At 42.0% G+C, this 23,562-nt stretch overlaps 1 protein-coding gene across 1 annotated transcript in view; it reads left to right on the forward strand.

The window, feature by feature from the left end:
- Window positions 1-23,562, forward strand: part of LOC126108702 (treacle protein-like) — a 191,583-nt gene that overhangs the window by 118,270 nt on the left and 49,751 nt on the right. The window contains exons 6-7 of the mRNA XM_049914019.1: window positions 12,529-14,375; window positions 21,579-21,845. Coding sequence (XP_049769976.1) covers window positions 12,529-14,375; window positions 21,579-21,845 — 2,114 coding nt within the window. The remainder of the gene's footprint in view (window positions 1-12,528; window positions 14,376-21,578; window positions 21,846-23,562) is intronic.

Consider the following 23,562-nt stretch of genomic DNA (forward strand, 5'->3'; position numbering starts at 1 on the left):
TGACTTTTTATGACTGTAAGTGTGAAAAACACAAGCATTATGAAATACTCAAAGAAACCAGGAACTAATAAACCCTATATATTACGCATTATTTAAAGATTAAAAGTACAAGATGTCTCAAGAAGTATGGTACAGCTTTGACGTGCTGTAACAGCCAAAGTAATTAAGATACTCACACCGTGTCTGACTTATGTGACACACTCTCTCACAAAGTTTTTATGCCATTCAATCAATTCAACTTTTGTCTGTTTCGTGACACACACGACATCCAGTCTGTATTTGAGCTCTGCCTATACTCGGCACAATGTATCCGCATCGGCTGTGGCAATGGCGGCATTCACTCGGTTCTTTAAATGAGTAGTGTGGTTGACACATGTTTGGTAGACTGCCCTTGACATACCCCCATACATAGAAGTCCATCCGTGTATTGTCAGACATCTTCTGAGGCCAGGGAATTGGACCACCCCTGTCAATCGAATGATCTGGAAATTATAATGTCTCGCACAGTCTAAGCTTTACACGAACACTTCCTGCTTACATAAAATTCCTGTAGCCCTGGCGTGAGGATGGGTGCTTCCTTTGAACCTGCATGTCCAATTCCATGCACTGAGCCTTTTCCTGAACGGTTGTCATATAATTCATTCACAACCATTTGGAACACACACAAACAAAATGTTGTGAGTTATGTCTGTCACATAAGCCAAACATGGTGTGAATATCTTAATTAGGTTGGGTGCTGTGATATATTGAAGTTGTAGTGTACCTTTTGAGACACCCTGTATAACAATGTAGAGGCCAAAATAGTACACAAGGGAGTACTGGCACAGACTTCTATGTTACAGGACAAAATAACTGACGACTGTGACGAACAGGCAAGAGAGTGGGGTGGGCAGAGTGGGGCAGAGAGGGGGAAGGACTCAGTGGGACGTGGGTGGGGAACTGTTAGACTCTTTACAACAAGCTCATTATCTTTTATCGAGAAAAATATTCACTGTTTGCTGCTACTTTAGTAAGGATGAATAACGGAACTGAGTTTGTTCATTAAAGATTATATCAGGATTCTATGACTGGTGTTCATTGATAGCAAGAATTTTGAGCCTTCATTTGCTCTGTGGAGAACATCATTGCCTGTTCATGGTATTCACCAATTATTCTCTGCACGAAAGTAATGCACCACATTTTTTTATTGAACAACTATTTTCTGAGCACAATGAAACATAAACACACAAGGAAGAAAGATGTTTCTTCTACACTACCTATTTTTCAATGTGATCTCCTTCCCATTATGTGGCCTTCCTCTTGCAAGATAGAAGGGCATCTATGCCCTGTCGGTATGCGACGGATTTTTCATGGGTGCTTGCGATGCACCAACTGCGACGGATTATACGTCGCTGCTGCAATGCAATTTCTTTTATAATTTTTGTTCACCTATTTCTTTACAGCGGTAGATCTTCGCACGTAAACTCCTGACTGCAGCTACTTAAGAGATCACAGAAAAGCAATGTTGAGGAAACTGTAACCTCACAGCTACACGCCGGAGGCTGCTATAAGTAAAATTTGCTGAAAATTGTCTGTGTACTTTAAAGAAATTATTCGGAAAGGGGATGTCACTCGTACTTGAAACATGAAGTTCAAATTTAAACCTTCAATAGATCTTTATTGCCGTTAAGCAAGATCATCAGCCCACATTTACGAAAATTACTAAAGTTTCTGCTCACAGTTATCACCATACCTAAAACAGCCAGAACGTTTACCTTCCCAAATTCGTTCCCACGTTACAGAGTTGGAACACTTGCCAGTTCCTGTAGAGATTTACATGAATGATTTTTAATAATGCCGAACGTCTCACATACTATCATGCACGCATTCTCATTTACACGCACCCTAACACACAGTACACATATTTACTTAGAATTCTTGAAATTATTATTATAGAAAAGTCACAGAGGTTTTCTGAAACTAAAAACTTTCCAAATTTATATATGAACACTGAAAGTGTTATCAGATCATCGTACATAGTCACTGAATATGAACTATTACATTACTGTATTTATTTACATTCTTGACTGTCGGAAAATTACGTTGTTTTTTTTTATTACTAACTTCCAAAATACAACTATTTTTTATCTCAGACTTTGACATATTGTTTGTTTTCACAACAGAAGGGCTACATCAAATATGACGTTCCTCCGGTTATTCCTTTATTAGTTATTAATATTTTTAGTTTCGTATAATGTAAGTGGCCTGCCAGCGCTACTCCACTGCTTTCACACGTGCAGCTGTAACAGATGGTCGTGACGTCAGTCTGCAGGACACAACTCGTCCGTTACTGTCCGTATAATACTCTACCGGCTTACATTGCAGCCCACATACATTCTGAAGTAAAGCTTTTCATAGACAAATGGGCGATCGCGCACTAGTTGCGACGCCACAGGTACCACTCGTTGTTCAAGTCACAAAGCCATTCCTCGACTGTGTGAATCCCCTGTTGATTGTCCTCAAAATGTCTACCATAAATGGCATCCTTTGATGGCTCAAACAAGTGGAAGACTGAGGTAGCTATGTCACGGCAAAAGAGGTTTGCGGGGGTAGGGGGTAAACACTGTCCGACCCGGTTTGGTGATGTGTGCTGGAGTCCTCAAACTTCTACGAGGCTGATCATTATTATGTCGAATCGATTGATCACCTGAGGTGTTATGCCACTGAAGTCACTGAAAGCAGTTCTCGGGTGTGGTTGATGTATTCATATAAGTTTCAGAATTAGTGGTGCTGCCTTTTTGCATCACGTCAGTGAGTATGACACCCTCACAATCCCAAAACACAGTGATCTGAAGCAATTGCTTTGAATTTTTTCATCTGTGGAGCGTTGGGATGATGCCATTCCACTGAGAGTCTTTTGTTTTGCACTGCTCTTCACCTGTCACTTTCTTGGACAAAAAAGGCTTCCTCATCAGCTTCAAAACATTGCAGTAACTCAGAAGAAACGAATTGTTTTCTTTTATTCTCTTGATAGATTTGTGTTCTAATGTAAGACAGTGCTGAACCCATTATGCGCACACATTGTAATCAAGAGCACGGACGATTGCATCCACACATCCTTTGCCAAATGACAGCCTCGGTGCTGACTACCGATTCACTGTGCACCGGTCCTTGTGCGTGAGCACACTGGCAAGCTGCGTCAGCCGTGGATGGCCTCCCAGAATGCTGCAAGCTCCGCTGAACTGCATTCTTGTAATATTCTCACTCTGTTTCACTGACGACTGACCGTACTTCTGCTGACTGCAGATGCTCCTTAAACTGCACACACAATTTTTTGAATATTCCCAACAGTTTCTTTCTCTGCAGTGAGAAATTCAGTGACTATGCACTACTCATAACTTACATCTACACAGACACCATTGCTGCAGCTATACTGCTTGGCAAAAGAAACAGAAAATTTGTGTGCGCACTCCGGAAACTTCGTATATAAAGTTTTGCATTCGTGCTGTTGTTGTTGGTTGAGAAAGAAGGTGGAGCAGTTACTTTCGGGATGACCCTCGTAGTAGTCTGTGCCAGTACTCACTTGTGTACTGCTTTGGTCTTTACATTCTTCTAACAAATATTTGAGTACAATGTAATGTGGGGTTGGTTTGTTGATGGTTTCTTTGTGTATTTAATTATGCTTGCATTTTTTGTATAAATATGTAGTCGTAAAAAGTCACATATCTTTGGAAAAACAATTTTTGTACAGCTGTAATGTCCCACTGATGTGTGGACCTTCTGTTTAGTCTTTTGTGTTTTAGTTTTTAATAATCTTTCTGGAATGTTCCTCACACTTGCAATTCGGAGAAACCAGATTTGTCGATCTGCATCGGTCTCTCACGTGCAGTGAAGTGTACGCTTGTCTGGTTCACAGCTAATGTTACAGATCTTAAATATTATTTACACAGTCATATCACTAACAAACTTAAATTTTGTAGACATTACGTGACCTCTGATAAAAAGAGGTACAGTGTCATCATTAGACAGTTTACATTGTCACCGAGTACTCACACATTAGTTTATCAGTAAAAATATTTCCTAGAATATCGGTCCTTGTGGATACTTCTGCTTGCATTATCATAGATGTTCGATATGCAGTTAAATCAAGTGGAGGGAAATTTTCCAAACTAGTACAAGGATTGATATTTCAGGAAATTTTTTTATTGGTAAATCTACCGGTATGTGTGTACGTGCTCGTCATACGTATAAATTACCTAAGACGACACTATCTGTTTTTATCAGGTGTCGGTGACTGTGTATGAAATTTAAGTTTTTGTTGATATGACTGTGTATAACGGGGTTTAATATCTGTAGTCTCAGCTGAGAATCAGATAAGGGTACATCGAGAACCTGTAGGAGGAGGAGATGTAACAAATGGTTAAATAAACCACACATTGATCTCGTCAAAAGCCAAGAAGCGATTTCTTCTTTCCTATTTTAGCCACCCTGGGCCCTTGCCTTAGTATCCTGTCCTCTGAGGATCTCTGTAAACTCAGTTATTACGTAATCTGTCATGAAGAGAGTTTGTGGCCTGTTGTCCTTGGCTGTGGATCTTTCGGCTAATTTCTTTTCCCTTTCAATTTGGTATATCTTTCTTTCTTTCTTTCTTGCTTTGCATAATTGTTTCTTCCATTTTTACAATTCATGCTTAAATTTTGTATACTGTAACTGGTGTTGCTCACTGCTGCACTTAAACGTTTATTCCCTCCCATTGTTTAATTAAAAATGCACATCATGGTCTTTGTCAATGAGAACTTCTTTGGGAAGTTATTCCTGTTCCAGAAACTTATTGTGCAACTATCACCTCTCCAGCCACAATTCCCCAAATTGTCAGGGTTATTTTCTAATTCTTCTAGCATTTCCAGTATTTCTACGAAATTGCCAACATTGTTCATATGAGTATCCAAGAAATTAATCATCGACCCACTCACAAAAGGGTTAGTGGCTAATTAGGTGTAGTCCTGCAACATTAATTGGCTTCCATATTACTGTGAAACACTTGAAACTGTACCAAGTTATATGAAGCTGACACAGTGAATATTAATTCAGTTTCATCTCCATTATACCCATACGAATCGTAGAGGTAGTTGCAAAGGGGTGGCTTGTGTACCTCCGTGATACAGACATCTGTACCGCTGGTGGAACCACTCCAGAGGGTATTACCAAATTGTTGTTTGCTTGATGCTTCAGGATGTGTCGTACCAACTGATCCTTTCCTTTAGCCAACTTGTGCTATAAATTTCCTTTTTCCCAGCTCTTCAGTAGTTATTTGATCTACCCATATAATCTTCAGCATTCTTCTGAAGCACCACATTTCAAAAGCCATTCTCTTCTTGTCCGAACTGATAATTGTCCATGTTTCATTCCATAAATGCTACATTCCATACAGATAACTTCACAAAAGATTTCCTAACACAGAAATATATATTAGATGCTGAAAAATTTCTCCTTTTAATCTAATTCTCTCATCATTGTCTAATTTAATTCAATTCCACTTAATTATCCTTGTTTTACCTTTAATCAGTCTTTGGAAATGTAATTTGATAAATAAAAATAATATACTCATCAAGAGGCAGCAGGAAGAAATACATACAGCGTGTTTAACAGTTCATGTTTACAAACTCTAGAGGGTGTAGCGGTGATCAAGTTTTTCATAGGAACCGACATCCATAAATGTCATCAGATGACATTGCAGAAGGGCAAAGCTATAGGCACCAGCACCTGTAAATATATGTATACACAGGATGATTCCATAGTGATATTACAAACTTTCGAGGATGATGGAAAACGATAAATGTATTGGTGTGAGATGAGAGTTCTTGTACTGGAAACAAATGAGTCAAAAGTTACAAGCGAAAATCGTTCTGATACCACAGACAGTGGAATGAATGTACCAGTACTATTGTTGCTAAGAGTGTAGGGTAGGAAAGAAAAAATGTCTAGTAAACATGGGCTATGAAATGCATAGCTTGCTCAGGCGTGACTGGATTGGAGGCTTCCTTAGAAATAGAACTCAACGCATTGCTCGTTGTGGAAGAGAATTGACAGATTGTAAAGGTAATTTGTGGGCATACCCCAAGGTACTGTGGTAGGACAGTTACTGTTTTTAGTTTATGTAACTGATCCTGCAGAAAGTGCCAGAAGCTCTTTAAGACTGTTGGCAGATGATACATAGAGAAAGTAGCCATGCCAGAAAACAGTGCCCATTTGCAGACTGACCTATGAATGATGCAGGCTCTGGCAGTTGACGCTGTGTGTAAATAAATGTAACATATTGCACATACATAGGAAGAGGAATCCACTACTGTACAAGTACACTATTGATGACAAATTGCTGGAAACAGTATCCTCTGTAAAATATCTATTACTAACTATCCAAAACAACCTTAAGTAGAATGACCACATGAAACAAATAGTAGGAAAAGCAGATATGAGACAGATTTATAGGAAGAACCTCAAGGAAATGTAATAGGCCCACGAAAGAAGTGGCCTATAAGGTGCTTGTTCGACCGATTTTTTAGTATTGTTCATCAGTATGGGACCCTTACCAGGTAAGACTGATAGGAGAGACATGGCAGATCCAATGAAGAGCGACACGTTTCATCACAGGATCGTTTAGTCGGCACGAGAGCATTACAGAGGTGTTCGACAAACTCCACTGACACACATTACAAAAGAGGCATTGTGCACTATGGAGAGTTACACTGTTAACATTTCGATTGTGCACTTTCCAGGAAGAGGTGGATAACATTACTGCCACCCACATACTTTTTGTGAAATGACCATGACAAGAAAATTCAAGAAAATAAGAGCTAATACAAAGGTTTATCAACAATCACTTTTCCCCATGCGAGTGAAATAGGGAAGGGAGTGGAACCACAAGTACTCTCCACCACACACTATTATGTGGCTTGTGGAGCGCAATGTAGTTACAGTATTTAAACACAAGGTTCACGACATCAATAAAAAAAATTCTTAAAAAGCACGAGTGCAAGATGATAATTAAAGTGAGGGAGGGGTCAAATAAAATTAACAAAATAGTTAAAAGAAGAATTATTAATTGGCATACACCATTGCTTGTTAAGAGACATTACAGGTCAAGAACATCAGTTGCTCAAAGCAATAATTATACTTAGTAACTGCACAAATGGCTAAGGACCAATGATAAATGCATGCCACGGTAAAACCAAAACAGTTTACTTAAATTTTACGCACAAATTTCACAAAGGAACAGAATGCCTTGGCCATTAAGACCAGCATTCGGCAACACTGACCAATCTCAAGTGAACAGAATTTCACTGCAAAAAACTTCACTAACATGTAAGACATATACAGCATACTCGAATCAATGGCCGCAGCTTGTGCGAACAAGCTTTACAGTAGACAAAGGTGCTTTAGGATTCACATGGAATTTGGTTAAAATACAGAAGTCCATTAGTAATTATTTTGAGATATCTTAAGCTTGTGGCTGAACCCGCCTCCATGGGCAGGCAAACTACCAGGCTTATAAACACAGTGCCCTTTAGGAGCAATGGCCAATCAAAACAACAGGTCCAAGGCACAAAGTTTGTGAGAACTTCACGGCAAATCGCCTAGAATGTAAAAGGTGCCTCAAGTGCCCGAACCAAACTTTTACTAAAAGGCTGTCTCTAGACAGAGTCGGTTGGATTTTATTAGGTGGGATTTAGAAGGAATCTCTTACATTGAATCATAAGGGAAATTAATTATAAATATAAATGCTCCTTATCAGTCCACATACAGTTGAAATGAGAGACACCAAAGTAAGGCAGGGGGTTAATCTCAGGGGTTACCAGTAAGCAAATGATGGTAGTAGCAGAATCAGCTACACCTGGCGGGCAGAAACAGTGAACAGACAAATCACAAAATAAAACAGGCAGCTAGTCTGGAAAAAAGCTAATTTAACAACTAGTGTGTATTTACTGAATCAGCTGGCCAGCTGTCTTACCAAAACAGATACCTTTCAGCAGGTGTATGAGGAATTTACATTACCAAAAAAGAACTGATAAATGGCACAAGACAAACTAACGCATATGGTGAGGCACCTTCCTGGGTTCGCCCCTGAATTCAATAAATAAAGTATTAAATAATGGATAATCTGTCCCGTAAAAGCAGAATTAAACACAATTCTAATAAAATAGAAAACACCAGTCAATAAAATAGGGCTGGCAAGCATTGAAAACATAATATTCCAGGCAGTTAGCATATGGAAAAATCTGGCAGAAAGTGAGCTTACGAACACAAATGACTAAAACATGCTACCCGGTAACTTGGCGAGCAGGAAAAAAAACCAAATTATAATCCACATTCGCCAGAAATCGTGAATACGTGTCCAGAAAATCAGCTGAACACAGCGTGATAGAAAAATGTAAACGAGTTCCTTCCCCCGCAATAGAAAATCGGCGGAATAACCACAGATACCGTCTAGGCCCAAAAGAAACCGGGATGAAGTGAATCACTCATCAGTTAAGAACAGAATTACTGTCCGTTCAAAAGGCCTCACCGTACAGTCCACAATAGAGGCACTCATTGTCTCCCGAAGCACGTTCGCTTCCATGAGTGACAGAAGAGGTGACAGTTTGATTCCATCTAGTGTGATGGCATCAGTAACACTGCAGCGGACAGGCACTTGGTGCAGGGAGTGGCAACTGACCCTTAACATAGACAAATGTAATGTATTGCGAATACATAGAAAGAAGGATCCTTTATTGTATGATTATGATAGCGGAACAAACACTGATAGCAGTTACTTCTATAAAATATCTGAGAGAATGCGTACGGAACGATTTGAAGTGGAATGATCATATAAAATTAATTGTTGCTAATGTGGGTGCCAGGTTTGAGATTCATTGGGAGAGTCCTTAGAAAATGTAGTCCATCAACAAAGGAGGTGGCTCACAAAACACTCGTTCGACCTATACTTGAGAATTGCTCATCAGTGTCGGTTTGGCAGAGGAGATAGAGAAGATCCAAAGAAGAGCGGCGCGTTTCATCACAGGGTTATTTGGTAAGCGTGATAGCGTTGCGGAGATGTTAAGCAAACTCAAGTGGCAGACTCTGCAAAAGAGGCGCTCTGCATCGCGGTGTGGCTTGCTGTCCAGGTTTCGAGAGGGTGCGTTTCTGGATGAGGTATCGAATATATTGCTTCCCGCTACTTATACCTCCCGAGGAGATCACGAATGTAAAATTAGAGTGATTCGAGCGCGCACGGAGGCTTTCCGGCCGTCGTTCTTCCCGCGAACCGTACGCTACTGGAACAGGAAAGGGAGATAATGACAGTGGCACGTAAAGTGCCCTCCGCCACACACCGTTGGTGGCTTGCGGAGTATAAATGTAGATTAAGATGTAGACAGGCCAGGCCACTGCCTTCCAGCTGTGTTCAGCCCAACTGAGTGCTCGCACGTCCTAAGTAAAACCAGATCTCCATTTCCCCCCACTGCTGCGAGCAAGCCACTTCCCTTTTTGTTTGCCATGCACGCGCCTCCAATGGGCAGACACATTTGCAGGGCAGATACAGTCAATAACTGGGCACCAAGGATGTCGTGCACCTATGGCCCGTACACTCCTCGTAGTCTGCCTGTGCACTCTTTACACCCCACACTTCCATCCAATAATAAACTGATGATTCTTCGATGTCCCAAAATGTGTCCATTCAACCGATCCCTTCCTTGACTCAAGTTTGTTACAAATTTCTTTTCTCTCCAATTCTGTTCAGTACTTCCTCATTAGTTTTGTGATCTATTTATCTAATCTTCAGTACTTTTCTGTAGCATCACATTTCGAAAGGTTCTATTCTCTTCTTGTCTGAACTGCAGAATTGTCATCGTTTCACTTCTGAACGAAGCTGCCCATCAGGAAGATGATTTCAAAAGATGCTTGCTAACATTGAAATTTGCATTCAAAATTGACAAAATTTCTCTTCTTCAGGGATGGTATCCTCACAATTGCCATTCTACACTTGTATCCTCTCAACTTCAGCCATCATGAGTTGTTTTACTGTCGAAGTATGTAAATTCATTTACTACCTCCAGTGTCTTATTTCCTCCTGTAATTCCTTCGGTATCGCGTGATTTAATTTGCCCGTATTCCATTATCCTTGTTTTGCTTTTGTTGATGTTGATCTTGTATCCTCCAGTGTGCAGAATAATACTGGGGATAGGGTACAATCACTGCTTCCCTTTCATACTCTTTAACTCTTATAACTGTCACTTGCTTTCTGTACAAGTTGTATGTAGGCTTTTACTCCGTGTTATTTAGCCATGCTACTTACAGAATTTCAAAGAGTGTATTCCAATCAGTATTGTCAAATGCTTTCTTTAAGTCTACAGAAGCTATGAGCAAAGGCTTGCCATTCTTTAACACATGTTCTAAGAAAAGTCATAGAGTCAGTATTGCCTCGTGTGTTCTAGCATTTCTGTGGAACTGAAACTGATTTTCCAAGAGGTCAGCTTCTATCAGTTTTTATGTTTTTCTGTAAATAAATCTTGTCAGTATTTTACAACCTCGACTTACTAAACTGATTGTTGAAACTGGATAGATTAAAAATACCTACTCACAAGGCGGTGCTAGGAGAACACACTTATAAAGGTATTAAAGTTTTCAAGCTTTCAGAGCCGGTGGCTCCTTTCTATGGCAGAAGAGTTGAAGGGGAAGGCAGAGGAATGAAGGAAAAGGACTGGTGAGATTTAGGAAAAGGGAAGAGTTAAGAAAAGTCAGTCACCCCAGTTCAGGGAAGGCTTACCGGATGGTGTGAGAAAGAAAAACTGATTGTCTGCAGTCACCCACAATCAGTCTCCACTAGGTGACTTTTCCAAACTCTACCCCTTTTCCTAAACCTCACCAGTCATTTTCCTTCAGCCCCCTTCCTTCCGCTTTAATCCTTTTGCCAGGAGGAGGAGTCACTGGCTCTGAAAGTTTTCGGACTGCAATATGTTTGTAAGTGTGTTCTCATGCCATCAGGTACAGTGAGTACATATTTTTATCTATACACTGTATTTTCAAAAAATGATTATTTTTGTTGATATAAACTGACAGTTAAGTAATATTCAGATCTGTCGAGCATCTTTTTCTTTTTTGGAATTACTACATTCTTCTTGAAGTCTAAGTGTATTTCACCTGTCTCATAGGTGTTGCACACCAGGTGAAATTGTTTTATCATGGCTGGCTCTACTAAGAATGTCAACAGTTATGGGGGATTGACGTTTACTGATCTCCTTCTATAATATTGCCTTCAAGGTAATTTCTGTTGTAAAACCATTCCTTATATTCCTTTTGCCTTGTTACAGTGATAAAATGAAATACATCAAATAATGGAAACGTGATTAATAGTTTTTAAAATTATGAAAAAGGAAGTGGATAAGTGCCAATATATGATGCCAAACAATTATGCTGGTAACTTAAGATACAGTAAAATATACTCATGTATCAAGTTTAAGGAGAAATAACAATCATAGTCGAGCTGCAGTGGTGAGATGATGACAGTGTAGCATAGCTGACAGTAATGTCCTCGATGTACATGCCTTCCACCTGGTCTGTGGGCTGTTGTAATAGCATATTTATAGTTTCACAACTGGCTGTCTTACGTGGTTGGCAGTTAGGTGGCATAATTACTGTCTATTGTACACATTATTTTAGAGGTTGGGCAACTGCAGACAGTGAATAAAATCTTCCACACTGGCACTTAAAATTCTTTTATTAAAAAGCTGTGATCAGTTTCACAAAAGTGTAGATGCATTGTCAGGTGATATGTACAAAAAATTGAAACATTAGAGAATTATAATGTTTTTAAAAATGGATGTGCCCTACCATAAAGTGCCATATATCAATGAGAGATGAGTACTCACAAGTTTCTTTACTTTTTTAAATAGTCAGGTGTAGAAAAATAAATCGTACAAGCTGAGTCCCATCGTTCGTCGTCAGGATTAAACCAATAGTGCACTAAAAGTGGTCGTCTTTGATCAAACTGACTGGGATTGCACCACACTGTGATTTTTACGGCACGGTGCAGTGTGATCCCACTTTTAGTGTGCTATTGCTTAAATCTTGATGACGAATGATGGAACTCATTTTGTAGCATTTACTTTGTGTTGCTGTGACAGTTCAGACAAAATAGAAACAAACTTGTGAATACGCAGTTCTCATTGATATATGGTACTTTATAGTACGACACATCTATTTTTAAGACTGTTGTAATTCTTTAATGTTTCAATTTCATGTACAGATCACCTGAAGATGCATCTCCACTGATGTGAAACCGGTCGTGAATCTATAATAAAAGTATTTTAACAGCGAGTGCGGAAAGTTTTATCCACCAGTGTCCGTTGTGGTGGAGAGATAAACCTACAGTGCCCACGGTTTCGACCGTCGATAAATTTGTGCCCATTGATGACAAATATATGAGAATTCCTTCAGATTCTTTGAAGATTTTATGTCCAATTTGTCTCTCGTACACGAAGGAAAAAGACACTAAAACGTGCCCGTCTGTTTCAGTCATGGCGGCCAGTACTTCAGGAAGGGCGCGCCCCTTCGGGTCGGCGGACTCGGACATCCGACAGAAAGTACTGAAGACGGGAAAGGTGGCACAGGTCGTCGCCACCGTGAAGAAAGAGGATGCCGCCACAGGAAGTGCACGTACTTTTAAGACAGTAGACGTGCACACCCCGAAGAAAGTACCGAAGACGGAAAAGGTGGCGCAGGTCGCCGCCACCGTGAAGAACGAGGGTGTCGCCGCGGGAAGAGTACGCACCTTCGAGTCGGTAGATGTGGGCGTCCCGAAGAGAGTACTCGAGCCGGAAAAGGTGAAGAAGGTCCCCGCCTCCGTCAAGCACGAGGATGCCGCCGCGAGGAGACCGCGCACCTTCGAGTCGATAGACCTGCGCACCCTGCAGAGTGTAGTCGAGTCGGAAAAGGCGGCGCGGGCTGCCGCCGCCGTGAAGAATAAGGACGCCGCCGCTTTCGCAGCCGCTTTGGGTGTGGAGAAGACGCCGTCTCTGGAGAAGCTGGTGCGGCGGAGGAAACTCGCCCGGATGGCGGACGCGATCGAGAAGCGCGATGCGGCCGCCCTCCTGGCCGCCAGGGCGTCCGGCAGAAAGTCGGAGAGCTCTCCGGGGAAGGTGGCAGTGTCGGAGGAAACCCGAGACGAGTCGACCCGAGAAGTGATCGACGACTCTAAAAAGGTCGCAGCTCCGGCAGCCGTGCCGCAGTCGGAAGGAGCGGCGCGGCCGGCATCCGCCTCGAAATCCGAAGGTGCGGCGGCAGTGCTCGCCTCACTGAAGTCGAAGGACGCCGGGGCGGTGGCGGCTGCCCTCGAGCCGGATCGCACTCCGGCCGAGTCCGGGAGTCGGTCGGCTGTACCCGACGAGGCCACGGTAAGAGTCGCGTCAGCTCGGTCTCAGAGTCTGGAAAGTATGCCGACTCCTCCCACGTCGTCCGTAGAGGCGGCGAAAGCACTGGCCGCTCTGAAGTTCAAGGACTCTGCTGCACTGCTGGATTCCCTCAAACCTGCAGACCACGCGACTCTGATGGCCGCCGTCAGGACCAGGGACAAGAGCGTCATCAGGGCAGTTCTCAGGTCGGAAGGTGTCGCACCGGTAGTAGCCGACTTGAGGGCTAAGGGCCTGCTCGTTCCGTCAAAATCTGAGGCCGCGAACCCGGTGACGACCGAGGGCGGACTCGCGGCGACGACCGTCGTCCCGAAGGACTCTGCCACGTGCGGGGGTGTCTCCGAGACCCTCAGACCCGGAGGCGCGGCGGCGAGGTCCGCTACTGAGGAGTCTGGACGACCGCGTGTGGCAGTTTCGGGCAACCGGGCGGCCCCGGTGGCCGCACTGAGGTCTAGGAATGCCGGCGCTGTGGCGGCCGCTCTCAGGTCGAGGAAGTCGGCAGCCGCATCTGCCGCACTCGAGTCCGGGCCGACGGCGACCTCCCCCGGGTCGAAAGCGGTCGGGGCCCGGGGGCTTGCACTGAAGGCCAAGGTGGCGGCCGGTGCGAGGACGAAGAGTGCCGCAGCCAAGGCGGCCGCGGCCAAGCTGAAGGCGGCTGCGCTGGCGGCGAGGAAGGCGAAGAAGAGGGAGCGCTGCCAGGAACCCGTGCTGCGCGTGTTCGAGATGGACATGCGCTGCCCCTGGCACACGGTGTACGTCCCCGGTGACCGACACGCTACTGAGGGTAAGGTGGGACTTGCCGGTGTGCCGAAGGAGGAAGTAAAGGTGCCGAAAGCGGAGGCGGCCGAGGACTGCGAGGCCACGTGTTTTGGCCCCGCGAACAAGAAAATTAAGATGGAGTTAGACGAACTGATGCCTAACATTGGTGGCATTATAGAGGAAGTGGAAATGAAGGTAACTTTCCGTTTGCATAGAAGTATTACTTAAAAATATTTTATGTTGTTATAAAATACACAGGGTGAACCACCTAGCACCCACATCGTGTTTTAGTTTTTAATTTGTAAAAGGTAGGTAAATGAGGTTTTCAGGAAATGATAGTATGCTGTGAAGGTCACTTAATTTTGTTGTACAGTTAATGCTCTTCACTGTTAGAATATATTAAAGCAAATATATTTTTTAATGGAACAGAAATTCCACGATGGAATGTAAGAATATTAGAGAAGGAAAGTTGGTATTCACCATATAGCGGAGATGCTGAGTTGCGATAGGCACAACAAAAAGATTCACACAATTATAGCTTTCAGCCATTAAGGCCTTTGTCAGCAACACACACACACACACACACACACACACACACACAAACACAAATGCAAACACAACTTGCACACACAACTTGCACACATGTCTGCAGTCTCAGATAACTGTAACTGGTTTCAGTTATCTGAGACTGCAGACGTGTGTGCAAGTTGCGTTTGTGTGTGTGTGTGTGTGTGTGTGTGTGTGTGTGTGTGTGTGTGTGTTGCTGACAAAGGCCTTAACGGCCGAAAGCTATAATTGTGTGAATCTTTTTGTTGTGCCTATCGCAACTTGGCATCTCCGCTATATGGTGAGTGCAGTAGCCACCAGAAAGATCGCGGGAGGCGCACATCGGCACGGCACGTCACGGACGGTAGCTGCCGCAAATAGAGTCCCGTCCACCAGAGGGCACGTGAGAATTCGGCCGCGACCTCTGCCGGCGGAACAACGAGAACAATTCATCAGCACGAGGCAAAGGATAGGTGTCCACCACCGATTGGGAATTGACGGTGGCCTTGAAATTGCCACAAAGACGTAATTTTCCCGAGGGTTTCCTGACAGTAACGAGGGGCGAAGCCCACTCACTGGAAGAAATGGGAAGAATGACCCTAGGGCTGTCAGCCGGTCGAGCTCTTCTTTAACTACCGTCCGTGACGCGCCGTGCCGATGTGTGCCTCCCGCGATCTTTCTGGTGGCTACTGCAGTGAGTACCAACTTTCCTTCTCTAATATTGTTTTAATGGAATAGTACAGTTTTTAAGGACATTTGAAAAGATGTGTACAGTAATGTAACACTCATTAATATCGGTGTTGAAACTTTTTGCACTAATTTGCAAGGAGGCCGGAATTCATTATTGCAGTGTAAACGCCATCATCTGGGATTCTCATGCCGAGCTCTATCTTTATGTATAACAAAAAGAAGGTCCTACGACATTATGATAAAATATATTTCGTCGTCAATGTACGGTAAGCTGCAATTGTTGCAAATGCGACTGACAGCTTTAATCGTGGGTAATACAGGTAATTTTTCCCTCTAGTGGCTCTCACTGTTCTTTTCGGTTGTGATAGTTTATTTATGACAAATTTTATTGGCGAATATATGTATTGTGATGGCACAGTTACAATGCTCAGCTCCTTGAGGAGGTATCTTTGTTATGTCTGTGGGTGAACACTACAAATTACTCTTATTGTTCACTTTTCTTTCAGAGTGGTGAGTTACACCAGAAATTGTTCTATAAGACATTACTGAGGGAAGGTATGCAAAATATATCAGGATGTTAATTTGTTTCTAAGATTAGCAATTATACAAAGAGCAAAAGGAACTGAACATAATTGTTTGAGAAACTCAGTAATATGCTTCTTCCAATTCGAGATTTCATCAATATACACACCAAAAAATTTGTAGCATTTTTCCACATTTATTGTCTCCTGCTCACGTGCTGCATCAATTCTTAGTACGACTATTGTCGTACGGAACTGAATAGAGGGTTTTTTCAAACGTGAGGAGAGTCCGTTGTCTGAGGAACAGGTTTCTCTCTAAGGAGATTCATTATAACACTAGTATCATCTGCGAAAAGTACCAGTTTTGCTTGTTAAAAGGAAGATCATTCACATATATAGAGATGCTGAGTCCATTAGACTGTACCTAACTGAACTTATTTCCATGTATCCTTTCAACATTGCAAGCCTATTTCCATGCACCACAAAGAGTATAGATGATGTCTCAGTTAGAGTTGAGTTGTTGCACACTATGGTTGCAGTGGCTTCTGTGATGACAGTTCCCAGTAAGTAGATGCATCCAATGAATGGCAAGAAAAATGAGAAACAATTATCCCACAATAGCACTGCAAAAAAGTAAGTTTTCATGTTAATTTCACCTTTGTTTGTACGAGGGTTGGAACTTAAATAGTGGCAACTATTTAATCACAACCGAGTTACATGTTTGCACCTGTTACTGTCCTTCAGAGTAGTCACCAGTGTCGTGTAGAACCCATTGCACAGCAATGTGGAAGGCATAGTATACCGTTAGCAGAGCCTGTTCTGTCGACGGTGCAAATGGAGCAGTCTGAACTTACGGTGATTCTCGTGTACAACTGTGACGGTGTTATCCTAACGCATTACGTTCCTCCACGGCAGACTGTCAGTGCACAGTATTACTGTTCATTTTCGGAGCATCACCTGCGACCAGCTTTGCGAAAGAAGTGGCGACACTTTCTGCGCGACCCACCCGTCATTTTGCATGACAGTGCGCGGGCGCACACAGCGCGAGCTGTGGCTGCTCTGTTCGGTCGATGGGACTGGGAAGTACTGTACCATCCACCGTACTCCCCTGACTTAAGTCCTTGTCACTTTGATTTCATTCCGAAGATGAAAGGACCACTTCGTGGCATTCGCTTCAGAACCGTTCCAGAGATTCAACAGGCAGTAACCACTCCATTCGCAACATCAACAGAACACGCCCTGCTAACAGTGTACTGCGCCTTCCACATCGCTGGCAACGGGTTCTACACAACGCTGGTGACTACTTTGAAGGACAGCAACATGTGCAAACACGTAACTCTTTTGTATCGGCTGTGAATAAATAGTTGCCACTGTTTAAGTTCCAACCCTCGTATATAGGCATCGCCATATTCTGGCTGTTTACATATCTCTGTAGTTCAAAATGGTTCAAATGTCTGTGAGCACTATGGGACTTAACATCTGAGGTCATCAGCCCCCTAGAACGTAGAACTACTTAAACATAACCAACCTAAGGGCATCACACACATCCATGCCCGAGGCAGGATTCGAACCTGCGACCGTAGCAGTCGCGCGGTTCCAGACTGTAGCGCCTAGAACCGCTCGGCCACTTCCGCCGGCAATCCCATGTTCAAACCCACTTAAATTTCCATAAGCTGACATTGCAACAGCAGTAACCGATGTAACATCTGCTTCAGATGCTTGTTGTCTTACGAGGCTTGGAACTTAAATAGCGGCAACTGTTTATTCACAACCGATACAAAAGAGTTACATGTTTGCTCCTGTTGCTGTCCTTCAAAGTAGTCACCAGCGTTGTGTAGAACCCATGCCAGCGATGTGGGAGGCGTAGTATACCGTTAGCAGAGCCTGTTCTGTTGATGGTGCGAATGGAGCTAAAGCTATGGTGATTCTCGTGTACGACTGTGATGGTGTTATCCTAACGCATTACGTTCCTCCATGTCAGACCGTCAATGCACAGTATTACTGTTCGTTTTTCGAGCATCACCTGTGACCAGCTTTGCGAAAGAAGCGGCGACACTTTCTGCGCGACCCACCCGTCATTCTGCACGACAGTGCGCGCGCGCACACAGCGCGAGCTGTGGATGCTCTGTTCGGTCGACGGGACTGGGAAGTACTACCGCCCACCGTACTCCCCGGACTTAACTCCTTGCGACTTTGATTTGATTCCGAAGATGAAGGAACCACTTCGTGGCATTCACTTCAGAACTGTTCCAGAGATTCGACAGACAGTAGACCGCTCCATTCGCACTGTCAATACGACAGGCTCTGCTAACGGTATACTATGCCTTCGACATTGCTGGCGACGGGTTCTACACAACGCTGGTGACTACTCTGAAAGACAATAACAGGTGCAAACATATAACTCTTTTGTATCGGTTGTGAATAAATAGTTGCCACTATTTAAGTTCCGACCCTCGTATGCTAATAGACTTCACAGATGTACAAAAATGGTGTTAGCTTTACTCCTCTCGTTGTTTGCATTCTTCCTAACACTTTCCAGGTTGCATTCATGTATGTATATAATTATACAGGTAATATTACTAGGGAAGCATTGCAGTGCTTGGAAGTCATCCTTATAGATGTAGAAAATCAGGCGGTTTCTCTTAATATAGATGCTGTAGGTGGTGAAAATGGGGGATTAGCTTCACTTACAGGGTTTTCTCACCTATTCAGTTTGGAGTCTCTCTCACCTCAGTGTAGAAAAAGTTAAGATCAGATTAGTTTTTCGTTCCATAGGTCCGTGTTGAGGAGATCCTCGTGGATGTGGAACATGTCACCTTTTTCTTTCCTCTTTTTTTTTTTTTTATATATAAATGCTGAAATAACAATACTAATAGTATGAATATATACAACACCATTTGTTTTTATTAAAAAGTTTGTCAATGGAGTAGAAGGAGTTGGCTACTAGTAAGTCTTTCAGGCTCCTTGTAAACTGATCTTTATTTGTAACTAAATTTTTTATGTTTGCTGGCAAATTATTGAAGATGAGTGTTCCTGAGTAGTGGACCACTTTTTGAACTAAAGTAAGTGCTTTTAAGTCCTTGTGCAGATCATTTTTGTTCCTGGTATTGAATGTATGAATTGAGCTGTTTGTTGGAAAAAGAGAGATATTATTTAGGACAAATTTCATTAAGGAGTAAATATATTGAGAGGCAGTAATCAGTATATCCAGTTCTTTGAAGAGGTTTCTACAGGACGTCCGTGAATTTACTCCACAAATAATACGTATTACACGCTTTTGTACTCTGAAAACTTTTGTTTGACTTGAAGAGTTACCCCAAAATATTACACCGTATGACATTATGGAATGAAAGTAGGCAAAGTATGCAAGCTTTTTCATTTTTATGTCGCCTATGTCTGCTACCACTCGAATTGCAAACACAGATCTGCTAAGGCGTTCCTGCAGTTCTGTGGTGTGCTCCTCCCAACTGAATTTATTATCAAGTTGTAATCCCAGGAATTTAAGACTGTCAACCTCTTCTATCTGCTCTTCTTCGTACTTTATGCATATGCTGGGTGGAAACCTCTTACAGGTTCTGAATTGCATATAGTGAGTCTTTTCGAAGTTTAATGTCAGCGCGTTGGCTTTAAACCATTTATTAATATCCATGAAAATCTTTCTAGAACTACACTCGACATACTATTTATTGCAATACTTGTGTCATCTGCAAACAAAACGAACTCTGATTCTGGCAGTGTAACTGATGAGAGATCATTAATGTACACAAGAAAAAGCAATGGCCCTCAGATGGATCCTTGTGGGACACCACATGTAATTTCTTTCCATTCTGATGATGACTGATGACTTAATTCACTAGTCCCTTGCTGCTTGTAACTTGTTATTTAATGAATTAAGTACATTTTCACTGCAGGTGTAAATAGCCTTTTCGATATCAGAACCCTTCAGAAATCCAAACTGTGTTCTTGATAAAATGTTATTTGTGGTCAGATGGTTGAGAAGCGGCCTGTACATTACTTTTTCTAAAAGTTTTGAGAATGCTGGCAAAAGTGAAATTGGTCTGTAGTTTGATGGTATCTCTTTATCCCCTTTCTTGAATAGAGGCTTAACATCTGCATATTTCAGCCAGTCAGGAAATGTCCCAGTTATAATTGACTGGTTACACAAGTAACATAGAATTGTACAAAACTCACAAGAACATGCCTTAATTAACTTTGTTGATATTTCATCATAACCACTAAAATGCTTTGTTTTTAAAGATTTTATTATGGAAGTTATTTCTTTTGGTGAAGTGAGTGACATATTCATGTACCTGAAGCTGTTTGTAAAGGCTAGTTTCAGATATTCAAGGGCATTATTTACTGATCCTGACAATCCCATTCTATCAGTAACGGATATAAAGTACTTGTTAAATAGATTTGCCACACTATGCCTATCGGTTACTAATGTGTTATCTACCCTTAGTGCTATTTGCTCCTGTTCCTTTCTGGTTCTACCAGTCTCCTCTTTCACTATATCCCATATTGTTTTTATTTTGTTCCCTGACATTGATATCTTCTTCTCGTAGTGCATTTGTTTAGATGTCTGAAGTACTTTTTTTAATATTTTACAGTATTCCTTGTATTTAGCTAAATCATCAGCATTGGAGCTATTCTTGGTCGACAGATACATTTTCCTTTTTGTCTTACAGGAAATCTTTATTCCTTGTGTGATCCATGGTTTTGTTAGAGACTTCTGTTTAATTTGAGGAACTTTTAGAGGAAAACAGTTTTCAAACATGGTACTGACATTGTTCATGAATGTGTTATATTTTTCATTCATGTCATGAGCACTATAAACATCTTTCCAGTTCATATCTTTGAGCAGTTTTCTAAAACACTTCATTTTTGGTTGATTGTATATTCTCCTGTACTCAGATTTAGCAGTCTTGATAATCTGCTTAGAATTTACATCGAAAACAAGGAGCTGCATGTCATGATCTGATAGTCCATTTATTACGGGTTTTATGATATGATTTTGTTCCTTTGATTTGTCTATAAAAATGTTATCAATGGCTGTCCTTGAGGATTTAGTGATCCTAGTTGGAAAGTTCACAGTGTGAGTTAGATTGAAAGACAACATTACTAACTGCAGTAAATGTTTACTGGAAGATTGCATTAGAAAATCTGTATTAAAGTCACCAGCAATCAAAATTTCTTTGTTTCTTCCTGTTAAATAAACCAAAAGAGCTTCTAGATGATTTATGAATAGATTATAATTTCCTCCATGTGCTCGGTAAATAGTTACTATTATATAAGATCTGTTATGGAACTCTACTTCTGTTGCGCATGCTTCTAGATGCTGCTCTAAACAGGATTTATTAATGTCAATGTTCTGGAATTTATGGCAGTTTTTAATAAATGTGGCAACTCCTCCTCCATCCATATCTACGGTACTCTGCAGAAGTAGGAAGCTAGCTTAAATCCTGAAATGTCTAACATATCTATACCAGTGGTCACTTGATGTTCAGAGAGGCAGATTATGTCAGTTTGGTTAGATGAATTCATTTCATCGATGCAAACGATTAGTCAGTGAGTGGAGGGTTCTGTTTAAATACACAACCTGTAGCAACATATTATGTGGGACTTCTGTCGGCGTTTACAGATGGAGACGAACGACGAGGTGGCAGACGATATGGCCAGTGTGAGCGGCAGCGGCAACCACGCGGACCTGTCGACCGAGTCGACGCTATCGGCGACGTCTCCTCGAGCTGACGAAGACATAGACGACGACTGCCGGGATGTGGACGTGGACATGGATGCGGGGGAGGTGATGCTGCAGCCGCCTCTGGGGGCAGACGAAGCTGACCTTGTGGCGGTGGCACAGGGTGTCGCCATGGTCGGGGCGGAGGAGGAAGTTGCCGGTCAACAGGTGATGGTCACTGCTCAGTTTAGTTACTCACAGCTAAGGGAATAACACAGCCAATATAATAGTGGGGAAAAAAACATTACATATTTTGTACGAGTTTATGGCCCGAGCGTATTCTCTGAGAGTGCTGTGTTTGGTACACAAATTGAACCGTCTGAAGGTCGGGCTAAGCGTAAAACTTTTATTGTGAGAACATTATTTGTTCACTCAGTGAAATTGCCATCTGACCAGATTTTTGACTTGATTCTAGCCTTTCTAGCTGATATGACTCAACATGTTCTTAACAGGATGAAACTGGCAGATGTGTTAGGGGGTACTGGAAAGTAATGTTGAATTCATTTGCCATCTATCAGCTTACTGTGTACTTCAAAGTCGTGCTGAAGACATTTTAAAGTTGGAGTAATTTGTTTACTTGTAAAACATTAAACCTTACTCCCCCCCCCCCCCCTCCCCCCAGTCTATGGTGAAATGGCCAGCCAAATATCAGAAGAGGTACATATCTGATGTCATATGCTTTTTGAGTTTCACAAGAGTAGTAACACAACAGTTGCTACCAAAACCATTTGCAATGTTTAACCAAGTGCATTAGATGTTCGTAAGTGCCAGAAGTGATTTTCTAAGTTGATATCTGGTAATTTTTAGGTCTTTCTGACTTGTGTATTGATGACTAAGACCAATTGCTTTAAACAGTGACATGTTAAGGGCAAAAGTGGAAGCAAATCCGTGTCAGACAATTAAGTCAGACAACACTCGTAACCAGCCTCGGTTGACCATCCGAGAACATTTGTTGCCCTTGATGAAGACAAAGCTAATGGATCCATCACATGCAACTTATTGCTTCAGCAGCACAATACAAATGCAATTTTTGATAGCTTCTTCAATGGGGATGAGAAATGGGTCCTTTATGATAATCCAAAATACAAAATGCAGTGGCTCTCTCTGCATGAATTGTCACTAAATATGCACCATAAAGACAGTTTTGTGTATTTGGTGGAGTGTGGGTGGTCTCGTTAATTTAAGTTCTGAAATCTGGATAAACTGTGAATGCAGTCCTTTGCTGTTAATGATTAGATCGAGTAAATCAGTCTTTAAGTGAAAAGTGGCCAGCGATTGTCATCAGAAAAGGCTTATTCTACGACATAATGATGCGAGACTACACCTTACAATGTGAGCCCTGGAAAAAGTTAATGAATTGGGGTGGGAAGTATTGCCTCACCCACCATACTCGACCCATGTTGTGCCTTTGGATTTCTGTTTATTCCAATTGTTACAACATTTTCTAAGTGGAAAAAAAATTGAAAATGTGGATTATGTCCAAATGCTATCACCAGATATTTCGCTCGAAAAGCAATTGATTTTTTATCGACCTGGCATCAAAAACGTGTGCACTAATGATAAAGGCTGTTGATAACAAGGGTGATCATTTTTTATTTTATCTGGAGCCACAGCTATTGTAAATTTTTGGGATGTTATTGTCACCATTTGATTGTAATAATTTTTATTTTATTCTTATAGGATCCATATTTTGGCCTTCTAGCCAATTTCAAGTGCAAAATCTGGAATAAACCACAGAAATATAAATCACAAAAATGAGGAACAAGGCGACCATGAAAAATGGTGTATAAATATCACGAATCTTTGCTTTATTTATGTGTCTGAAAACATCAGGCTGGTATGAAGTACAAGTCCTTGTCGAAAAAGCACGTCTGGTCATATAGGC

This window comes from Schistocerca cancellata, chromosome 11 (assembly GCF_023864275.1).
Source record: "Schistocerca cancellata isolate TAMUIC-IGC-003103 chromosome 11, iqSchCanc2.1, whole genome shotgun sequence".
NCBI lineage: Eukaryota > Metazoa > Arthropoda > Insecta > Orthoptera > Acrididae > Schistocerca > Schistocerca cancellata.